This window comes from Macaca fascicularis, chromosome 1, assembly GCF_037993035.2.
Source record: "Macaca fascicularis isolate 582-1 chromosome 1, T2T-MFA8v1.1".
Classification (NCBI taxonomy): domain Eukaryota; kingdom Metazoa; phylum Chordata; class Mammalia; order Primates; family Cercopithecidae; genus Macaca; species Macaca fascicularis.
In genome coordinates, this window is record NC_088375.1 from 73838868 (window position 1) to 73861052 (window position 22185).

Consider the following 22185-nt stretch of genomic DNA (forward strand, 5'->3'; position numbering starts at 1 on the left):
CAAAGACCCTAAAGCTGATCCAGATGTGCTTTTATAATGATGTCACTAGGCTTTACCCCATAATTGAGCCCCCTATAAATATATGGTTGTAGGCTTAGTATCTACAACAAGGTTAATGGGAATCTGTACCAAGGGTAAATACTTTAGCAGATTGTGTCATCAGGAAATATTTAAACACTATTTAAAAGGATTTAAAATAAGCAGATTTTATTTTACACTGACTAATGCACATAAATACAATACAATAGAGCTGTTAACAAATAAACATAATGCGTTTCTCTCCTCTCCTCATCCTTTTGCCATCTGTATTGTTAAGTCCAATTAGCTTCTTGCATTTAGTGTTCTAACCCACTTGTCCTTGCACCTACTAAATGGAGAAAACAGCTACCCAGACTCAGTCTTCACTATGTTGAAGTAAAGCTATGTTCCAACTATGTGTTTTCTAAAGCACTGATTGTTTCATGGTATTACTGAAAATCCTTCAATGGTTCTCTCTTGCCTCAGAACAAAGTTTAAATATCTCAACATAACTTAGCACCTTTGATAATCTGAATCCCACCTTGCTTCTCACTATCGATTACTACTTACCCAGGGTGTACAGTCATATTAAACTCTTCCCTCTTTAATTTTTGTGAAATGCGCATCAATAGTTCTGTGCCTTCTGACTATGCAACCATGGTCCTTATGTTTGCCTGTTTCTCAGTTCTGAAACTTGACTCTAAAGCTTGCAAAAATTCACTTCCTCTGTGACACTTTATTTTCCAAACTGGGTTGAATCCTTCTCTTTTGTTGTCACACATGTTACAGAACTTACCACAGATTGGACAGCATTCTATTTAGCTTTGTGTATTTCTCTCTAAGCAAATGAACTGGGAATGATCTGAGGCAGAATGACAACATCTTAGTTATATACGTAATTTCTAACCTCTGATGTACATAGTACCTGCTCAACAAATACTTCCTGAGTTAAATTGAACGTGAAATTTAGAGACATGCTTTTTTTTTTTTTTTTTTTGCACTCGGGATGTTTTGCGTTAAGAATATTTATGATGATATAACAATAATTTCATTATTTCTGCAACTAATAGCATGGGTTGTTGATTATTGACCATTTCTAGAAGAGTTACAGGACCTATACTAATCTTTTTATATGCATTATCACATTGAATTTTTATACTAAATCCCTAAAGTAGGTACCGTTGTTACCATTCCACCAGGAAACCAAGGCTTAGCAAGGTCACAGGGTGAGTAAGAGCCATGCTTGAGTGATTCTGTTTTTGAACCTTGTCGTAGGAAGAATTCTAAGAATGACTCCCAGTGACACTCACCTGTATACAATTTCCCCCCTTTGAATGTGGGTGGAATCTGTGAATTTGATGAGATATCACACTTATGATTATCTTACCTTATATGGAGAAAAGAAAATGAATCCTGGTGGGCACAAACTAATTATGAGCAATTTAAAGCAGAGTGTTTTCTCCAGCTGGAGGCAAAAGTCAGAGAGATTTGAAGCATGAGAGGGAATGGATATCCTGTAGGTTCCCCATCACTGAGATGGAGGGAGCCATGTGAAAGGACCTGAGGTGGCCTCTAGAAGCTTATAACAGCCCATGACTGACAGTCAGCATGGAAACAGGGACCTTGGCCTTGCCACTGCTAGAAACTGAATTCAGCCGGCAAACTGAATTAGTCTAGAAATGAATTCTTTCCCAGAGCCTTCAGATGAGAGACCAAACTGCCCCAACTCTTGATTTTGGCCTTGTAAAGCCCTAATTAGGAACTCCATTAAATCCACCCAAATTTCTGATTTACAGAACTTTGAGTTAGTACAAGGTATTGCTTTAAGCTGACTACTGACTCTCCCTTGCAGTTAGATGTGGCTATGAAACTGAGTTATAGTCATTGGAATGTGGGCAGGGGCAACATTTTCACTCCCAGGTCTGGCTCGTAACAATCTGCCATGATGATCTCTCAATCCTCTTCCTCATCTGCTGCAGCAATGTAAATAACTCCACAGCTCGCCTGGAAGTCATGTGTTAAATAAGACAGAATCTGCATCTGCCTACGTTCCTGAATGACTGTGCAGATAAAGGAAACTATGTGGACCAAACTTTGTATGCACTCAATGCTAAGTGAACAAGAAATAAACTTTTATTGTGTTTTCACTATTAAAAACTATCATTTCTCTGTATGTATATGTGTGTATGATTATAACATCTAGGGTATTCTAACTAATATAGAGAAGGTTTTATAAGAAAAGAGAACTCAAGGAAGACAGTGATTCAGCCACGTAAAGAACTGGGGAAATTCCAGTCAGAGAAACAGAAAGTTCAAAAGTCTGCATGTAGGAAAAGGCATGTTATATTTCACAAAACCAACCAACAGAAAGAGAAAACCAATGTAGTGTTGTAGCAATAAGTGAGAATAAAAGAATGATACACGGCTAAGAAAGTAGATAGGAGTCAGGTGATAAGTGTAATAGGCCAACAGGAGTTTGGATTTTAAGATTGGATGTGCAGATCTCTTGAGCTCAGGAGTTCACAACCAGCCTGGGCAATATGGTGAAACCTCATCTCTACAAAAAATTAGCCAGGTATAGTGGCATACACCTGTGGCCCCAGCTACTTGGGAGGTGAAAGCAAGAGGATCACTTGAGCCCAGGAGGTCGAGGCTGCAGTGAGCTGTGAACGCGCCACTGCACTCCATCCAGCCTAGGTGACACAGGAAGACCCTGTCTTAAAACAAGAACAGCAAAAATGTTTGGATGTGAAGAATGAAGGAGGAGTAATCAAAGATTAATTTCAGGTTTCTGTTTGGGAAAAAGAATGAATAGTGTTACTTTTCCCTAAGAGGAAAAACTCAGAATAAAGAGGACATTGGTAGGATGTGGCAGATAAAATAAATTCAGTTTTAAGGAGTTGGAGTAAAAACGCTTGTAGCAGAAGTGCCCAATATGCAGTGAGAAAAATGTTCGTGGCTTAGGAAAAATGTCTGAACACAAGTACTATGGAGTTATCAAAGGGAGATTGTGTGGAATGTTGCAAGAGGAATCCTGGGGGAAACCAATATTTGTGGGTGGAAGAAAAAGAGGAAGAGACCACACCAGAGCTTGAACAGTAACAGGGAAAATTGAGAAGGTGAGGTATCACGGACACCAAGAGAAGAACGTTCTGTGATGCAGGAGTCATCAACAAAACATCATGAATTATACAACCTCCACTCTGTCCCTGAATTGGAGACTACCAGAACATTGACAACCTAGGTGAGAACAGTTTCAATCGAGTGGCAAAGTAGTTGTGAAGTCAATGGAGGTGTAGTGGGTTGAATTTTGTCCTCCGAAAATATATGTACATGTCTTAACTCCCTGTACATGTGGATGTCACCTTATTTGAAAATAGGGTCTTTGCAGATGTCATGAAAAGTAAGTTGAGATCATACTGAAAGAGGGTGAGCTCTAAATTGAATATGACGGGTCCTTAGAGGAGGAGATAACTTTAGGAGAAGGGAAACACTATATAATAATACAAGCAGAGATTGGGGTGATGCAACTGCAAGCCAAGGAATAGTACTCATTGCCAGAAACCACTGGAGGGCGGGATAAGCAAGGAAGGATTCTCCTCTACAGTTTTCAGAGAGACCACAGGCCTACCGATACCTTCATTTCAAACTTCTAGCCTCCCCAACTTTGAGAAAATAAATTTCTATTGTGTTAAGGCATGCCATTTTGGGTATTGTATTAAGCAGCACTAGGAAACTAATCACTCCTACTCCTATAAGGAATCAAAGTAAGCAAACCAGGAAAGTAAGAGATGTGATTGTGAAGATGCAAAAAATAACCCTGGGAGCATTCCAGATGGAATTGATTATCATCTTTTCTAAATAATTTTTATTGCTGTCATGGGCCATATCCATCTTAAAACTGATTTTGAACAGATACTTTAAGTTCTCTAATATGTTTTAGGAATTTGAGGAAAGTTTTAGAATGTTATTAATCACAGCATCAAATGCACAGCACTAGAGTTACAGGTTGAACTGTGTTCTCACCAAAATTTGTATGTTGAAGTCTTAGCCCCTAGAACTTAAGTTGCAATTATTTCAGATGAGGTCAACAAGGTGGGTCCAAATCCAACTATGACTCGTGTCCTTATAAAAAGGAGAAATTTGTACACAGATAAGCACACAGGGAAAACATTATGTGAAGATGAAGGCAGAGATTGGGGTGATAAACCCCAAGAACCAAGAAATGCCAAATGTCACCAGCAAACAACCAAAACGAGAAGAGAGGGATGAAATATATTCTTCCTCACAGCCCTCAGAAGAAACCAATCTTGCCAACATCTTGATCTGGGACTCCTTGTCTCTAGAACTGTGAGATAGTCAATTTCTGTTGTTTAAGCCATTTAGTTTGCATTACTTTGTTACAATAGTCTTAGCAAACTAAAACACATAATTGGACAACAACAAATATTTATATATATTTGATATATATTGGATGATTAAATGAAAAGTCCTGAGCTACAGGAATAGCCTACCTTGATAAAACTGTTTACCAAATTTAGCATATTAATTGCGTCCAAATTATGCATTGATATTTATTGTTAATTTCTCTAAAATAATAATTTACTGATTCTCGGTATTTTTTCAACTTAATTCGTTTCAACTCAATTCAGTGAGTTTGCTGGATGCCAATTGGGTCCTTATTCCTATGTTAGATATTACAGAAATTTTGAAAATAAATAATGACATAACTGTACCTAATGCACTTACATTCCTATTTTGAATCAAGATTTTACTCCTTTTAACATAAGTTAATATTGCAAGACAGAATGTGTCCAAATGACAAATGTGTAGGAAAATGATATGAAAGAGTCTATGAATCAAATGAAGACGTGGGAATTGAGGTAGATCATCAAATATGCATAACGTTTTGATGGTGGTAGACAGTGCTAGAGGTATGGTATCTCTCATCTATGGCATTGGCTAGAAGGAAATTAGTAAGATGATAAACCTGATTATAAGGCAAAAACTAGCGAAAACTAGAGATAAGTATTAATGGTTAAGTGTAGTCAAGTTCCTGAAATGTCTTTCCTTTCTATCAATTTTATCACATACATTAAAATCGGGAAAAATATTACCAAAAAAATCTGATTTCTAATATCCAAACTGCAGACAATTTAAAAAATTGAAAGACTCCCAAGGAAAAGAAAAAAGTAATACCAGAATCCCATTATTAAGAGATAATCACTATTAATATTTTGGTATACATCTGTATGTAGACATACCTATATGTGTATTTGTACACATCTATGTATATGTATCTATGTATATACATATATATTTTAATGAATTAGACTCAAATATTTATAAAATATTTGTTGTTATTATCTTTCCAAATTAAATATTTTTCTATAGCATCATAAACTTTATGGCCAAACAACATTATATTGTTAGAAATTCAGAATGGTTTATTTGGTTTGTTTGTTGCTAGTGTACACGGGTCAGTGACTTCATGTGCTAAATTCTAATTGCACAGATGAAGCATTTCCATAATTATTTTCGAGATCTGGACTTGGAGAAAGAGGTAGATGTTTCATTTTGCAAATTTTCCAATGGCTTTCTGGAAGACAAGAATTTAACAACTGACACCATCTTAGCAACTGCCTGTAGATCAGAGGGTTCTGAATGTAGGTACAGGAACACAAAAAAATGTTGCACTGATGTACTCTCCCTCCTACATATTTAAAAAAAGACAGTGACAAAAAAGAACATACAAGGAGACTACAAAATTTTCATGGAAAATGGAATTAAAAAATAAAAATATAAACTTTGTTTCTCAACATAAGCTCAATCAAGGTCAAGACACTTTTGTAAATGATGATACCAGCCATTTAGTCCATCTCTGAATAACTGAGGGTTCTGGGAATTTAACAATGTCAATGCAGTTTTTTTACATTATTAACGGAAGAAAAATGGGTACTCTTTAAAGATTTTTTTAAGATCAGGAAACAAAAATAAGTCAGAAGCAACCAAATAAGAACTGTAAGATCCTAATGATTTTCCATGAAAACTGTCATACAATTTCTCACGTTCAATGAGAGGAATGATCAGGGGCATCATATGGTGAAGAAGGACTCTAGTGAAGCTGTCTTGGGCATTTTAATGCTAAAGCTTTGATTAACATTCTTAAAACCCTCTCATCATTAGCAGATGTTACTGTGTTTTGGCCCTCCAGAAAACCAACAAGCAAAATGCCTCAAGCATCCCCCTCAAAATTTGTCATGACCTTTGCTCTTGACTGGTACACTTTTGCTTTGACTGAACCACTTCCACCTCTTAGTAGCCATTGTTTTGATTATTCTTTGTTTTCAGGATTGTGCTGGTAAAGCCATATTTCATCTCCTATTACAATTATTTGATAAAATGCTTCAGGATATTGATTCCACCTGTTTAAAATTTCCATTGAAAACTCTACTCTTGTGTGTGGCTGATCTGGGTGCAACAGTTTTGGCACCCACTAAGTAGAAAGTTCACTCAACTTTTTTTTAAAACTTTCATTTTAAGTTTAGGGGTACAAGTGCAGGCTTGTTACATAGGTCACCTTGTGCCATGGGGGTTTGTTGTACAGATTATTTTATCACCCAGGTATTAAGCCTAGTACCCATTAGTTTGTTTTTTTTTTCCCTGATCCTCTCCCTCTTCCTACCCTCCACCCTCTGAAAACCTCCAGTATGTGTAGTTCCCTTCAATGTGTCCATGAGTCTCATCATTTAGCTCCCACCTGTAAGTGAGAACATGTGGTGTTTGGTTTTCTGTTCCTGTGTTAGCTTGCTAAGGTTAATGTCCTCAACTTTAATTTTTCAGTCAGAATTGTACAAAGTTAACCAACTGAGATGTGTATGATGTTGGTTGTTTCTTCTGTTAATTTTTGGTCTCTTCAATTAGGAAACAGACAAAATGAATTTTTTCTTTATAAATTGATGTGGATGGTCTGCCACTGCAGGCTTCATCTTTAATATTGTCTTGTTCCTTGTCCTTTAAGGAAAATGAGTTATCCACTTGTAAACTGTTGATATCTTTGGGGCATTGTCCTCATAACCTTTTTGTAAAACATCAATGATTTCACTATTCTTCTAAGCAAGTTTCACCAGAAATTTGCTATTTGTCCTTGTTTCAATTTTACTGAATTCATGTTGCCTGGTAGCGGCTCATTTCAGACTAATGTCTTACCTTTCTTACTGCCTCAAACTAGATTCTGTTCAGGCATGTTTTAACATGTTAGCATGAGTTTATTTTGGTGGAAAAAAATGAAATCCATGCATTTTTCATAATATGCATTTTCCATAAGCTTTTTGAAGACCTCCCTCCACTTTCTTATTCTATTTATATTAAGTACAAAATTAGCAAAGTCAGTTTATGGTGTCAACAGTCAGGAAAGCAATCACCTGAGTCAAGATTTGAGGCCACAAAATGAGGAGCTTTACAGGGTGCTGATAATGTTCTGTTTCTTGCTTTGGGTGCAGATTCCATAGATGTGTTTCATTTGTAAATATCCATCAAGCTGTACCCTTAAGATGTGTCCACTTTTCTGTATTAATTTATAACTCAATTTAAGCATTTTAAAACATACATAAAAAATAATAGCAACTCTCAAAATGCTCAGAATAACAGGACATCTCTATTTGTAACACTTTCAATTGAAGGACATATTCCATTATCTTTCCATCATTTAACTCCATTGCTTTTTCTAACTGAATATTATTCCCACTATTCTTCTAAAATCCCTTAAATCATAGAATCTTCCCCTATTATTTATGAATATAATATTCCTTAATTAGGTTAACAGATGATATAATATTTGGGTATGGGTCTTAAAATGTAAATTTAAATATATTTTATTTTTTCACATACAGGTGCATTATAGAAGCACCTTAATGGAATAATGACACTTAGGTTGTATTGTTTACAGCTAACCAGAACTGATATTCAAACATTCTGTACAAGTTATTTCATTTCATTCGATCCTTTGTTGCTCGATGACTAAGACTCTTGAGAGTATAGCATCTACTATTCATTAACCCAAAGATCTGGTATATAGAACAACCTTGAACAACTATTCTGGAGTCTCTGGTCACAGAGTTAGTAGCTTAGTAATTTGGCTTGGAAGGCTCCAGTTTATTGCATAGCTTGACTTTTGTTCCTTCCTGTCCTGAAAGTTTCTCAGACTTTGTACAGTTTAATACTATATGACTGTGACATCAAAGGGAAACATGGTATGACCTCGTTTGTAATAGAGTGGCATAATGACTCATGGATGAGACCATCGTCTTACCTGGAAATCCTTACATGCTCTGCCTTATTAATATTAGAGCTTGTAACAGAACACAGGAGTGTTAATAGCATTCTAGTATTTTTGTGTAAGAGGAGTTATTTCAATGTACTGCAATGTGATATTTAAATATGCAAAACAAAGAAAACATCTAGGCTAAAGTAAAATTTTATTTTGCTAAGAAAAGACCTTTTGTAAGCCATTGGTATGAATGAGTATAATTTCGCTCAAATTTGTAGAGTGCTGATAAGGTTCCTTATAACGCTTGGATAGAAGTGCCTAACCTTTAAATGTGTTTTTATTGTGCCATAAGCAATACAGCTTCTTCGTCAATAAATTTCTCATCGTAAGACTTAAGTGTTTGGAAGGTTTAAGATGAGCATTTCTATTTTGCTATTTATACATCGTTTTCTTTGACCTTGGCAAATAAGACCAAAAAAAGTTTTAGCACTTTTAGTTGGTTAGACATAAATAATTATTGCCTATATGATTTTACCAGAATTTATCCACTTTTCCTCCCTCTTTCCCCCTGTCCACATCTAGCCTTTCTATCCTCTCTCTATTTTTTTGTCTCTCAGTTACATACACACACATTACATTGCTATTATCTATATCTTACTGCCTCAGTCTTAGTGACAGAAATCCAGGTCCTGGTGGAGCAGCAGTGGGAAGATGCTATCTATGGTTCTAGATATCGGTCACTCTTATTTAACTATAAGATGACTATGTAGATTTATCAGATGATACACTTGAAAATACACATGTGTTATGGCTTGGTGTGAGATAGTTGTTATTTCTCTATAATGTCCCTATTAACCTTTCCTCCTTTGGAATTCTAGTCATTATCCACAGCAATGGCTTAGATTGGCTTAACCAGAAGCAATTCAGATCGTCTTTTCTGACTAGGCAGCACAACTCGCATAAACCTTGCTGTGTTTGGTGGAGACTTGTCCTGATTAGCACCATCTTGCTATTTTTGTTTCTAAAAAGTTTGTGGGCTTTTTGGAAATATCTTATAAACTCCTTAAAAATGGCTAGTTTCTGGTAGGGTGCTCGTTTAAAATGAGAATAATCTGGTTGGCTACAGTCTGGATAGTCATCATCAATCAGATGCTACCCAGCCTGAACTTTGAAACAATCCTGGTAGTTGAATAGTCTCATGAAGGTTTTCTTTTTTCTACTTGTTTAGGAATGTACTGTATACACACATCTTAAGTGGCCCGCAATAGCTCTGCTAGTGATATCAATATCGGTCCTTCAATCTTTCGATTATGTTTTTAATCATAAGCTTTAAAGTACAACTGTTTTTATCTCAAAATTCTTAAAAATCTGTTATGGGACGGAAATAAGAGATTAATGGAGATCTTGCAAAAAAAGATAAATGGCACCACCAGAATACCACAAAACTGGGGAAAAATTAATTGAACCTATACTTTTGATAAATATTTATTTTTTGCAGAAGAAAAATGCATACTAGTTTAAGCTGTCATTATACTAACCTACATCCTATTTTTCATATTATTAGTAATACATAATGTGGTAGTTTATATTCAAAAATAAAACTAGAATGTATATACCTCATGTATTTATCCAGAAATACACCAAGGTTACTATGGTTACGAAAAATCCATTACCTTTGAATACAGAATGAAAAAGTTTGACTTAAAGTGTGTGCTATTTATTATAGCAAACATCAACAGCCTTCGGGAGGTTCTCTAACTGGATTCATTTTTCAGTGTCAGAACTGACCCACCATACTACTAGCTTATGGCCTATGCAAGGTAAAAAATTTGAACTGTATGCATTTTAAAATATATTTTATACTAACTCAAGGTGCAGCAATGCCTTTGACTTTCAATGCTTCATATTTAAGAGAAAGAAGAAAAAAAAAAATCCAAGCCACCTGGATGCTAAGTGCCTTCTGAATTGAAATGCATTTACTTTGCTTATGCCCACCATGGCAGCAAGATCCATTGGCAAAGCATAAAGGAATAATGTCGATTCTATGTGGAAACTTCAAAAGAAACTACAAGCAAATGGAGTAGGAGTGAGAAAAAAAATTGTTGACACTTTGAATATTTAGGAGGTGATATTAAACCAAGTTATTAGGGAAGTTTCTGATATTGTAGAAGGTAAAACATTTTAAACAGTGCAGTTGATTGTAACCAGAAAAAAACAGGGTAGCTCGTGGAGAAATCTCAAAATTATTCCTTACCCCAAGTAAATTTTTGCTCATCAAGAATGCGATTAGATGAATGAAAGGAAAATATAAAAGGTTAATCATTATTCAGAAAAGTATTCACTATAACTAGTACTTTAAAATGCAAATAAAAATAAAATAACTTATTTTTGTAAAATAATCAAATATTTAAGAATATATAATTCACGGCTAATAACTTCCCTGGAAATAATGTGACAAACTATATCAAATATTCTGTAAATGTTCATTACCTTTGACTTAGCTATTCTTCTAGGAACCTAGCAAATAGAGATTTATGTATAAGAATATCTATCTCAAGATATTTAAAATAGAGATAGATTAGATACTATTGCTCAAATGATTAAGTGCATTAATAAATATCCATTACATGTTATATGAGATGGAATATAATGTTATTCAAAACATTTCAAAATATTTTTAGAAAAATGTTTAATGATAGGATATAGTCATAACATAATAAGGAAATAGGTAAATATTCAATATCATACATAGGTTATAGCTCAATTTTGTTAACATGACTAAAGTAGTAGAAGGAATTCCATCAAATATTAAGAGTTTCTATATGACAGGATTCTCAGGTATTACAAGACTGCATGTTTTAGATTATGTTCAGTAAGAATATATCACTTTTATAATTAAAGATATTATCCATTATTTTCCCAATCTAGTAGATTCTGTCTTCCATTTCTCAGTTTCTCTATGAAGAGACATTTCAGCTCTGTACAGATCCACTCTAGTAGCCCTAAACTGCCACTATTACTGAAAGCACCAGACATCATGAATAGAAGTTCTACCCACAAACCACTCAGTGTGGAAAAGATATTAGGTCACAAATATCCTGACACAAAGACAAGCGGTAAGTACCAATAGGATTGTAGATAGATACACGTCATGGTGTAGATTAAAGTGCTCATAAAAGCTAAAGCCCATCCCGATGGCTAGATCAGTTTCCCCACAGCCTTCTCCCTTGCTGACTTCAGACAGACAGAGTCCCTTTCCTATTTAGTCTTCTCTGAGAGTCTCTATAGATAGGTAAACTTTAAAAATATAAATGACCTGCACTTAGTCCACACCACAGATATAAAATCTGTGGTCATAAGAGTGGGAGCCTCATCCAATAGGACTGGCGTCCTCAGAGGAAGAGGAAAAAATACTAAGGATGAAGTCACCTCAAAGAAAGGCCATGTGCGCACACAGTGAGGAGGCTACTATCTGCAAGCCACGGAGAGAGACCCAGGAGAAATCAAGCTTGCCGACATCTTGGTCTCAGACTTTCAGCTTCCAGACTGAGAGAAATACGTTTCCATTAAAGTCACCCAGTTTGTGTTATTTTGACATGGCAGCCCTAGCAGACTAATACAGGTGTTCTGGGGTCTTTCTTTTAGAGTTATGGCAAGGAAAAATAAAATACGAGCAACAAGCAGAATGTATATAAATTAAAAACGAGGATTTGGGGCCAGACAGATCTGCATTTGAATTAGTTCCTCTGATTACTGACTAGAATTTCTTAACCTGTCTAGGTCTCAGTTTTTCCAGCTATAAAGTTAGAATAATCATGTACGTCTTTGAACCCCATCTTAACCTTCTCAGTGTATTTCCCCTCCTTGACCAGCATTGCAGTCCCAATATGCTTCATATCTTAAGCTATTTGGGGATGAAAGCAGCAAGGAACATAGTTGCTTATGAAATGCCAAGAAAGCTACAGCAGAAAAAATATGCTATGGGTAATATTGGAGATATATTCTTTAAAATATTACGTAAAGATTGAAAACCATTGAAGAATCATTCTACTACCACTGTAGCAAGAAAACATGAATGTAGGCACCTTAAAAATATTTCACTTTCTTTATATTTGGGGTTTGCACTGCACTAATACACTGTGGTGCCATTTACCACAATCTTTCATCAGAGCCTATACTCCCATGGTGTTCTTGATAATTCAAACAGCCAAAATACAGGATTCAGTGTCATTTTTTAAGTGGTAGTAGAAACTGATGTGAATTTTTGCCTCTCTCCCTACACTGCTCTTTTTCTGGTTTTGCCCAGTGTAACCTCATATGCAATTCTATACATTTTGGAAAGAGTCGAGGCCCACAGTTTGAGACCTGCCGTCAGCTCCACCAATTCCCTGTGGACTGATTCAACATTCGTTTCCGCACATAGAAGGGATCTTAGTTTCTCTTCCCCTGGCTGTGTTTTTTTCCATTTTTCTCTCTTCTCTATTGCCTTATTCCTAACCTAATCCTACCCTCCATCAGTTCCCCTTTGCTAAGTTCCTTTTTTATTTCCAGGAACCATCTGACTTCATTCTTTCACTCCTTTAACATGTTTTATTCCATTCCCACTCTGTGATAGGTCCAAGACATGCAGTAATGAAAAAAACAAATATAGTTGTCCTTAATGATCATTATGGTTCAGCAGGGCAAATCAATGAGCAAACAAACAGTCATTCAAGATGACACAAACAAAAAGCAGTGGTGTAACATAAAGGTAATCGGTAAGCATACAGGGGCATACCTGTGTCACACGTGGGGAGCCAAAGGATTCTCAGAGGACATGTCTATTCTGGTTCTAAAACTTATGATATCCCATTATATGCAATGTTACCTCTTGGTCCCACAGAAATGTTTTTATGTTAATTATTAATATATGTGTAAAGTTCCTTCCATGGTGTGATTTAATCTTTTCTGAAATAACTTCTGTGGTTTATAATTTTTAGTTAAAATCATCCCATAAGATACAGTTGGAGTAAGATTAACCTATTCAGTTTTTACAATGAACTCTATGTTGTACAAGAGATAACAATTATAACTTCTCTTTACTAATTGCTAACGACATGTTATATAGTTTATATATAGTTCTAATTCTCTTTAAAATACTGAAAAATGTGATTACACCATTTTACAAATTCAGAAACTAAGACAAGTTAAAACACTTGTTTTTAAGACCACACTCTTCAACACAGCCAGAATGCTTGGGTTAGTATCAAAGCCTCTGACTCAAGCTGTGTGACCTTGGGTTGCTTAATCTTTCTTTGCCTCATTTTCTTCACTTGTAAAATTGTGGTGTAAAATAATATCTATGTTGTAGAATAAATATTATGGCACTCTATCCAATTATGAAAAAAAATAAAAATAATTGTTCTTGTCTTTTTAAGGTTCTCAGACTAGAGTGGGGGCAAAAAAATGTAAACCTGAGAATGCAACTGGATGAATACACAGCCCTGTTCACACAACATGCTCCAGCATCTACATGCGTCCCCATGAAACTGTGAGCACCAAGAGAAGAGGGACAGTGTCTGGCCAGTTCCCTATTACAACCTTAGTACCTGGCATTAATGTGAGTGAGTGAATTCATAAATAATTCATCCTACCTCTGACTCTAACTTGTTATGACCTTTATGAAGAAGTTAATATCTCTAGGCCTCGGTTTTTTCATCAATCAACATTTGATTAATACTGTCTCACATGAGAGTCACATACAGTATATAAAATAATATGAAGTATAAAACCACTATAAGTATTATACAAGTATAAACACAGTACAGGCAGCATACATAATGCAAGCCTCCTGTATTTAAAAAGTTTTTCAACAATTTACTTCATTTCAGTGTCATCACACTTTATCATATGATATGGGCATATACACTATGTTTCTTCTCAAATCTAAAATTCAAACCACCCTGGGTCACACTTCTGAGTCTTAAGACTATTATACATCAGTGAAGATTTTAAAGTATTCGGTTGGTGCAAAAGTAATTGCGGTTTTTGCCATTACTTTCAATGGCAAAAACCGCAATTACTTTTGCACCACCTTAATAGCTCATGTGAGAGAGGAATTTGTTTGATGATGTCATTGATCCAAGTGGACACTGTGAGTCTGACTGGGGAAAACACTGGCTCTCAATTTCAATCCTGTGTGGTCTGCTGGAGGCAGAGAAGTCATGTGCTGAGCTCTTTGTGCTTAGCACATTTGTGCATTTCCAGGCCTCCTCTGCATCTGAGCAAAGGTAATTGCTAGAAGGATTTAGGTAAGGGATGGTGGGGTCTATAGAACAGAACACGCAGTAGGACAGCCCTGGGTGGAAGGAGGTAACATGAGCACTTTTCCATTTTTTTTTTTTTTTTAGCTACAATTTCACCATAAATGTAATATGAGCTTCATGATCATGCAATTGGAGTGATTAACAGGAGATACAAATAAGCAACTCAATTTCAAAAACACATTTTCAGATAACTATAGACTCTATTTAACTGATGTGTGTGTGTGTGTGCATGTGTGTGTGCAGTCACTCCTGAGTATCAATGAGAGATTGGTTCCAGGACCCTCTACTCATACCAAAATTCATAGACGCTCAAGTTCCTGTTACAAAGGGGTGTAGTGTTTGCATATAGGCTATCCACATCCTCCTGTACAATTTAAATCATCTCTAGATTCCTTAGAATATCTAATACAATGTAAATGCTATGTAAATAGTTGTTATACTATGTTTTTAGAATTTATATTATTTTTAATTGTTGTGTTGTTATTTGTTTCACATATTTTCTAAGCATTCTTGGTTAAATTTGCAGATATGGAACCCCTGGATATCGAGAGCCAACTGTAAGTGTGTTTAGATTTGAACATAGACTATTACAATTCACTGATAACTCTAGAAGCCTTACCCGTGACCGTGTAGTTCTCCTCATTGCCTGAGTAGATCAGCCTCCCATCCATGTATAAAGAGTACTGAGTTATAATACCATTTGCCTTTTTGGGTGGGTTCCAGGAGAGCAGCAAAGACTTGGGAAGGGATTTGGCTGCTGGTGGCTGAACCTCTTGTGGGGCTGTGGAAGAAAAGATTTATAGAGTCTAATTTTAGTTTTCTTTTCTAATTCAAACTTTTCAGACCCAAACCAATAAATCATGGAATAGATCTGAAATCCCATGCATGGAAATATTCCCGATTTGTGGGCAGCTTGTCAGTCATTGCTTTAGGAACAGTGTTAAATAACTGTCCCATATTTATGAGAATTTGTATCAATGGTGGATGAGGAGTACTTATACTAGTTCACTTCACTGATGCTGTGTTACTCCAGCAAAAGTACTATTAACCCGTTATCTCTATGTGGGACTGTACTTATTAAAGTAAATTAAGCAGATAGAGTCCCCTAGCCTCAAGGAGCTTGTGATCTAAGATCAGTAATGTTGGTGAATGTGGCTCATAATAGATATTTTTAAAAACCTGTATGTAATGATAGGAATAGCCAGAACATGCATAATCAATTTAGTCAATTATATATGAAAACTTTTGTGCATACTTTTTATTTTTTTAAAAAAGAGCTGCTTATTTCATATAGTTGTCAATGATTTGGAGGTCCTAAGAACTAAAAGTTTTTAAAAATTTTCCTAAAATCCTCTATTATTTAGTAAATTCAGAATTACTTTGTGTATATTTAGAAGTACCATCATTCTGAGCAAACTATCACAAGAACAGAAAACCAAACACCGCACGTTCTCACTCATAGGTGAGAATTGAACAATGAGATCACTTGGACACTGGAAGGGGAACATCACACACCAGGTGCTATTGTGGGGAGGGGGAAGGATAGAATTAGGAGATAGACCCAATGTAAATGACGAGTTAATGGGTGCAGCACACCAACATGGCACATGTATACATATGTAACAAACCTGCATTTGTGCCCATGTACCCTAGAACTTAAAGTATAAAAAATAAAAATAAAAAATTCTCACCAAAAAAAGGAGTGTATTCAGACCAGCCATTCTTCCCATAAAAAATAAATAAATAAATAAAATAAAAAAATAAAAAGGAAATGTAAACTAAGCAAGCGCAGGGATCTCTCCGGGTCATAGCTTGAAATTGGTATGAAGGGTACCAGGTAAACCCTGGAAAAAGGATTTAGTGGATACAGAGAAAATAATGCAAAGTAGGGCTATTTGTCCCATATTGAGGCTGGTCAAAGTCCTTGTAATAGGGGATGATAATCATGTCCTCAGCAGATGCAATGACACATCAAAAACAGTGCTATTATCAGTAGACCAGATGGAGAAAATGCTGAGGCTGGGTCATGACAGCATAGTTCAGGTGAGTGGAGTCTGATTGGTTTAGGTAAAAAAAAATACAGCATAGAAAGGGTCACAAGAAGGATTTTACAAAATCCTTTATCCTGTCCTGGTTTCATCCTATGGGCCCATGTCTTCCTTTCTGTTACATATCTTCAGTGCAAGTGGTGCTTAGAAAAGAGGAAGCGGGGATATATAGATACTGAGAGAGAGAGAGAGAGAAAGACTGGCTGACTCTTTTTCCCTAAAGATCAAGCTTTTAAATCTCCTAAAGAACTTTTCAACTAGACAGTATAAGAAATGTGCAATTTCTCTCATCCAGAAGAGAGAAATGTGAAGTAACAATGCTTCAAATGTTTTGAGAGCTGTTATTTCTTGAAGTGATGCTTTCTGATGCTTGAGCAAAGCTTTCGCTTTGGCGTGCTAAAATATTTTCTCTTTCTCACTGCCTTCTTAACATATGCTTTCTGAAACCTTAATTTATGCCAACAGTTTGTAAGTTCCAAGTACAGCAGAAGTGAGACTTAAGTCGGAAGGAACTAAGCAGTGATTAATAATGCCTCAATTGGCATTTGGAGGTTTCATCATACTGAAATAATTGTTGCCTGTGCTACTGTTTAGCAGTTAAAAAAGACCATGGAAATCAACCGTTTGATTCTCAATTTCATACTGTGCCATACAATCAATTCTTTTTAGTCAGACTGTCTCTAGATTTACTTCTGAGCCATAGTAAAATGAGGAAGCTTTCATTAATCTTTCAGATGCTTCATATTAATGACAAGGCTCTTGCATGAACAATGTAACAGCAATTAAAAAGCCCATTAATCTGCATTACAGCTATTAAAGATGCATGTCATTAAAGGGTATGGAGTTTGATTCATTTTCGCACCCCCCCAAAAAATGGAGCAATTATGGCCTGGCAATGCACTTTGTCATCAAATTAGGTTGGGGTTTTCCAGCAAATGGCCTTGCAGCATTTAGCTCTTCTCCTATTTTATTATTCATGACTGAAATGTGGAAGTCAAGACCTTTGAAATTACTTTACCTTCTTGTGGAGTAGAGATGTTCAATGCATGTGAGCTCTCAGTACAGCCAGCCAAAGTGCAAGCAGTTAGGGTTACTGCATAGTTTTTGAAGGGTAGCAAGCCTGTCAATATGCCTGTAATAAAAAGGGACAAAAGAGGGTTGCATGCTTACCATAAGCATCAATAAAGAGCACTGTGTGTATATTTGAGTGTGTGTGTCTATAAGAGAGACAGACAGACAAAGAGACCAGAGACAGAAATCAAAAACATATTTCTCTTTCAGTCATTTTCCTCCCTTTCTGCTGTTTGTTGAATGGAATGACTCATGAGAAAAAATTGTGAGACCAACTTATTGTTAAAACAGTTCTCAAACAGCATCTGATGTTTCTCCCATTAATATGGGGAGGGGGTTCCACATGTAGTTTGTGAGGCAGAGCACAGTGTTTCCAATAGCTAAGATGTATATTATCTCATTCCAGGATCCTAGACCTCCTGCAGAAACAAAACTATTTAATTTTCTGTAACCTAGCATTTTTCAACTGTATTTAACTAAGGAGTCCTTTTTATAGGGCACCTATTAACACACTTTAAAAATGCTACTCCCAAGAGTGGCTTCATTATTTTAACAGTAGGCCACACATATACAAACCATTTGTTTATGTTGCAGCTAACAAGTATGCAAATTAACATAGCTGAACAATTAGCAAATTAGATAATTATGCTTTTGTACTTCTACTTGCAAAATTATTAGTTTTTTTAATTAAGACACCTGTCTTAAACGGAAGTGTTACACATGGAAGTACTGAATTAGCATGGCTTGCTGATAGATATATGAGATTTGTTCATCAATTAAAAGTACCTGTAGAAATGAAAACACATTTTGTTTACTAGTGTTCATAAGCAAGGCAGAGACTCCTTACCTAGTTAATCCTGTGAATTAAAAAAAAAAAATCCAAAATATAACTTGTGCATTTGCTCACCACTGTTTTTCCGCAAAGATGTTTTTCAGAGCAATCTTTAATCCTAACCACATAGCTTATCACTATTTTTATGAAAAGTTGGCCCCACTAGTACTGTCTCTTTATTCATTAAACCTTCAATCGCTCAGAGAATACATTATTGCTTTAAGGTGCCAATATTGATGACAGCTTTCATCATTCAAACACAAATTTTAATATACATGTTTCCATAATTTCCCTCCCCAGTAGAAAATTTTAAAAATTAAAAGATCAACAAGCCAGGATGGAGCAAAGACCAGTTGTTTGCTTTGACACCTCCCACTTGCCCTTAGTCCCTAAGGCTGTCTCTAAGTCTTCATTCCAGCAACAGCCCAGGCATCTCCATGGGCTACTGAATCCGGTCTGCCATGTTTCTACATGAAAATATTCATCCACTTGGCACCATCATCTTAGCTCATGGCCAAAGAAGACAGCAAGCCAATGAACTAATACACACACGTGTGACAATCTCATGCCAAATTCAACTCTAATTTCAAAAGTCTCCCGTGTCAGAACCTCCTGCTTTCTCTCATTCCTGCCCCTGCAATTGTCACTTCCTCTTAAATCTCCCAGATCATGACCCACATTCTGAGTTTACTTTCTTTTAAGAAGTTATTTCTCATTCCACCAAATGGCTTAAAAGCAAGCTAACATTATCACATGCACATCCTCATAATGGAGTAGTGTGGAAAAGGGCACGGATGCTCGGGCCAGATTGCTGGCTTCAAATGCCAAGTCTGCTGCCGACTGGCCATATGAACGTGGGCAAGTTGTTCAGGCTTCTGTGCCTTACTTTCCTTGTCTGTAAACAGATAATAATAATCTTGATCTTGAAGGGCAAGGCGTTGCAGGCCTCATCTGTGAGATGGGGATAATATAGTACTTATCTGAAAGGGTTAGTATTAAGAATGAACAAGTTCAGGACATTAGAATACTTAACATGGAGTATTGCCAGTCAAGAGCTCTAGAGAAGAGATATGCCATTCCAAATTAGGCTACCATTGCGACTCAATTTCTGCCTCTACATGCTGCTAGATGATTTGTATCTTTTAAAGATCACCAGTGATCCCTTAAATACCAAATCAAATAGCCCATCCTCAGTCCTTATCCTCCTACACTTATGGGGCATTGTCATCCCTCAACTTCCTTCTGTGACATTGAATTTTTAAATTGCTCTCCTAAACTACTGAGAACTCCTTTGTTTCCTTTACTGACGCATGTTTCTCTCACAGTCTCTTAAATAGCTTTTGTTTCCCAAAGTTGGGTTGCTGTCAAGCTTCTTTCTTTTTCTAAACACTCGCCTTTGCTAGCTTATTAAGCCTTATCTCTCAATGATCACATTTGTAGCTACAGACTTCACATCTCTCCCAAGCCCTGGTTCTGGGTTTCTATCTGCAGGCCATGTGTCCACACCTGGATGTCCTACTGGTATCTCATACCCAACGTGCCCCAATCAAGAATCAACATTCTAAATAATTATGTAAGCCTCATTTTCCCATTTTGTAAGGCTTCCACCATGATCCCCAAATTCCAGGCTCAAAACTAAAGTATCATCATAAAATGTGTTTTAGCCATTCTATCTTTAGCAAATCTTTGGCATTTGCCATGTCTTTCCTATTGCCAAGTTGGAAACTACTGTAAGATTCTAAATAAGATGACTTGCGTGTCTGAATTAGTATAATGCCACACTAACAAGAAATGAATCAGCCCCCAGAGAATAAGACTTTTAATCCTAATGTGAATAAGAAAAGTATGTTGGAATATGAGGCTAGTTTCCCTTTATCATCACTTAACCTATGGGGCATATGTGAAAAGCAGCACCCCTCATAGATGAGCATGCTTCAGCTGAGGCATAGGAACACCATGCTTAAAAAGAAACAATGCTGATATACAGGTTGGTTATCTGAAATCATTAGCATGAAGATGTGTTGTACATTCAGGAAGTATTATCACTGAGAAACATAAAAGCAGCTCTATGATTGTGCAATTTTGCAGCCTGGCTTTATAAAATTCCTTATACTAAGACCTTTCTTTCCAAATCATGACTAAAGTGCAATGTTGAAATTTTAATTGTTATACCAACTTATCACGAAGGGTATTCTATAGACTTTCAGAGGGACTGTATCAAACCAGATCTGGAGTTCACACTCACTAAGTGATCTTTAGTGATTTATTTAATGTTTCTTGCCTTCACTAGGAGAGTTGCTTTGTGTATACTATGTGTATAGTGAGAGTCCTTTATTAATTTCAGTCACTCCTTATTTTAAGGACCTTAAAAAAACAAGCAATACTCATTTCAGCAAACTTGCTTTCTTCAGCTTTGATTTGGTAGAGATCTTTACCAAACTGTATTGTATTTCACAGAAAAACCCTGAGATTCTTAAAGAAAGACGCTGGAGAGAAACTAGATCATCTTTCAAGCCATTTATCAAAGTGCTCACATTTCCCATTTCAAGCCAGGTGAAACAATAATAAGCCCTGAGAAATGAGAGCTGCAAAATAGAAAACAGAAAAAAAAAAAGAAAAAAAAAAAGGAAAAGAAGAAAGCTGATGTTTTGGTTCTTGCCAACTTTGGATCCCAGGTGGAAGGTTTTAGATGGTTTGTAAATCACACTTTCAAAAAATGTGCTGCACTTTCTAAGGCTGGAGTGCCATTTCTTTTATATTTCCGGTAGGGAATCTTGTTCATCATACTGTGTGTCAGAGACAAAGTTTGTCAAACCATCTGATAATTTTCCTTAAAGGCAACTTAATATTACCTACTTCAGGAAGAAGAGCAGTATAATTGTTCACTGTGTTTTCTCATCCTGTCAGGTTCAAATTAAGGGTTACGCAGGGGCAAGGTGCTGGTCAAACATGTGGTCTTCATTCACTTGGAATCACAAGAAAGTCATTTTATTGTTGGAGACATGTGGTTTGTCTCCTTTGATTCTCAGTACGAGAGTTTACAAGGATGCGTTCAAGTTGAAAGGCTGTGCCATGGACAAAGAAAGGGAGTAACATATTCTCTCCAAGACTATGTAGATTGTGGATATATCCTTTGAGATCGTTGAGTGATTATCCTAATGGCTTTGCTTTAAGTGTCAGGGTTCTACTTAGATTAGGTACTCCCCAGAAAATATAGTGTTACTCTGATGATGTATCATCATCAGAAAGCATTTATCAATGTTTCTGCTATATGCCTCTGGAAAAGGTGCTGTAGAATACAACTGATTTTTTCAAGGTTTCTAATAGAAGGAAATATTGGAACTAGAAGAACTCTTATAGTAACAGATTGATACATAAAGCAGAGTGTTTGCATACAGGGCAAGTAGACAATGACATTTATAAGATTCAGACTTACCAGTTCAAGATGATAGGAAGCCTAAATTTAGTTTAAATATATATTTCGGAATTATATTAAGAAGAATACTGGGAAATATATAATATGACATATCTAAAGGAATCCTAAACAGAAAACCCAAAAAGAGAAAATGGCATAGTCGCCTTTTATGACACTTGGGGTTTTTATACTGAAGAAGTATTTCCTGAAAGGGAGAACTTTAAAAT

General features: G+C 36.1%; 1 protein-coding gene across 1 annotated transcript in view; it reads right to left on the minus strand.

Moving 5' to 3' along the window:
* USH2A (usherin) overlaps positions 1-22185 on the minus strand; it is an 800507-nt gene that overhangs the window by 402888 nt on the left and 375434 nt on the right. Inside the window, exons 31-32 of the mRNA XM_005540847.5 lie at positions 17659-17772; positions 15212-15373 (exon numbers count right to left, since the gene is read on the minus strand). Of these exons, the coding sequence (XP_005540904.3) occupies positions 15212-15373; positions 17659-17772 (276 nt within the window). The remainder of the gene's footprint in view (positions 1-15211; positions 15374-17658; positions 17773-22185) is intronic.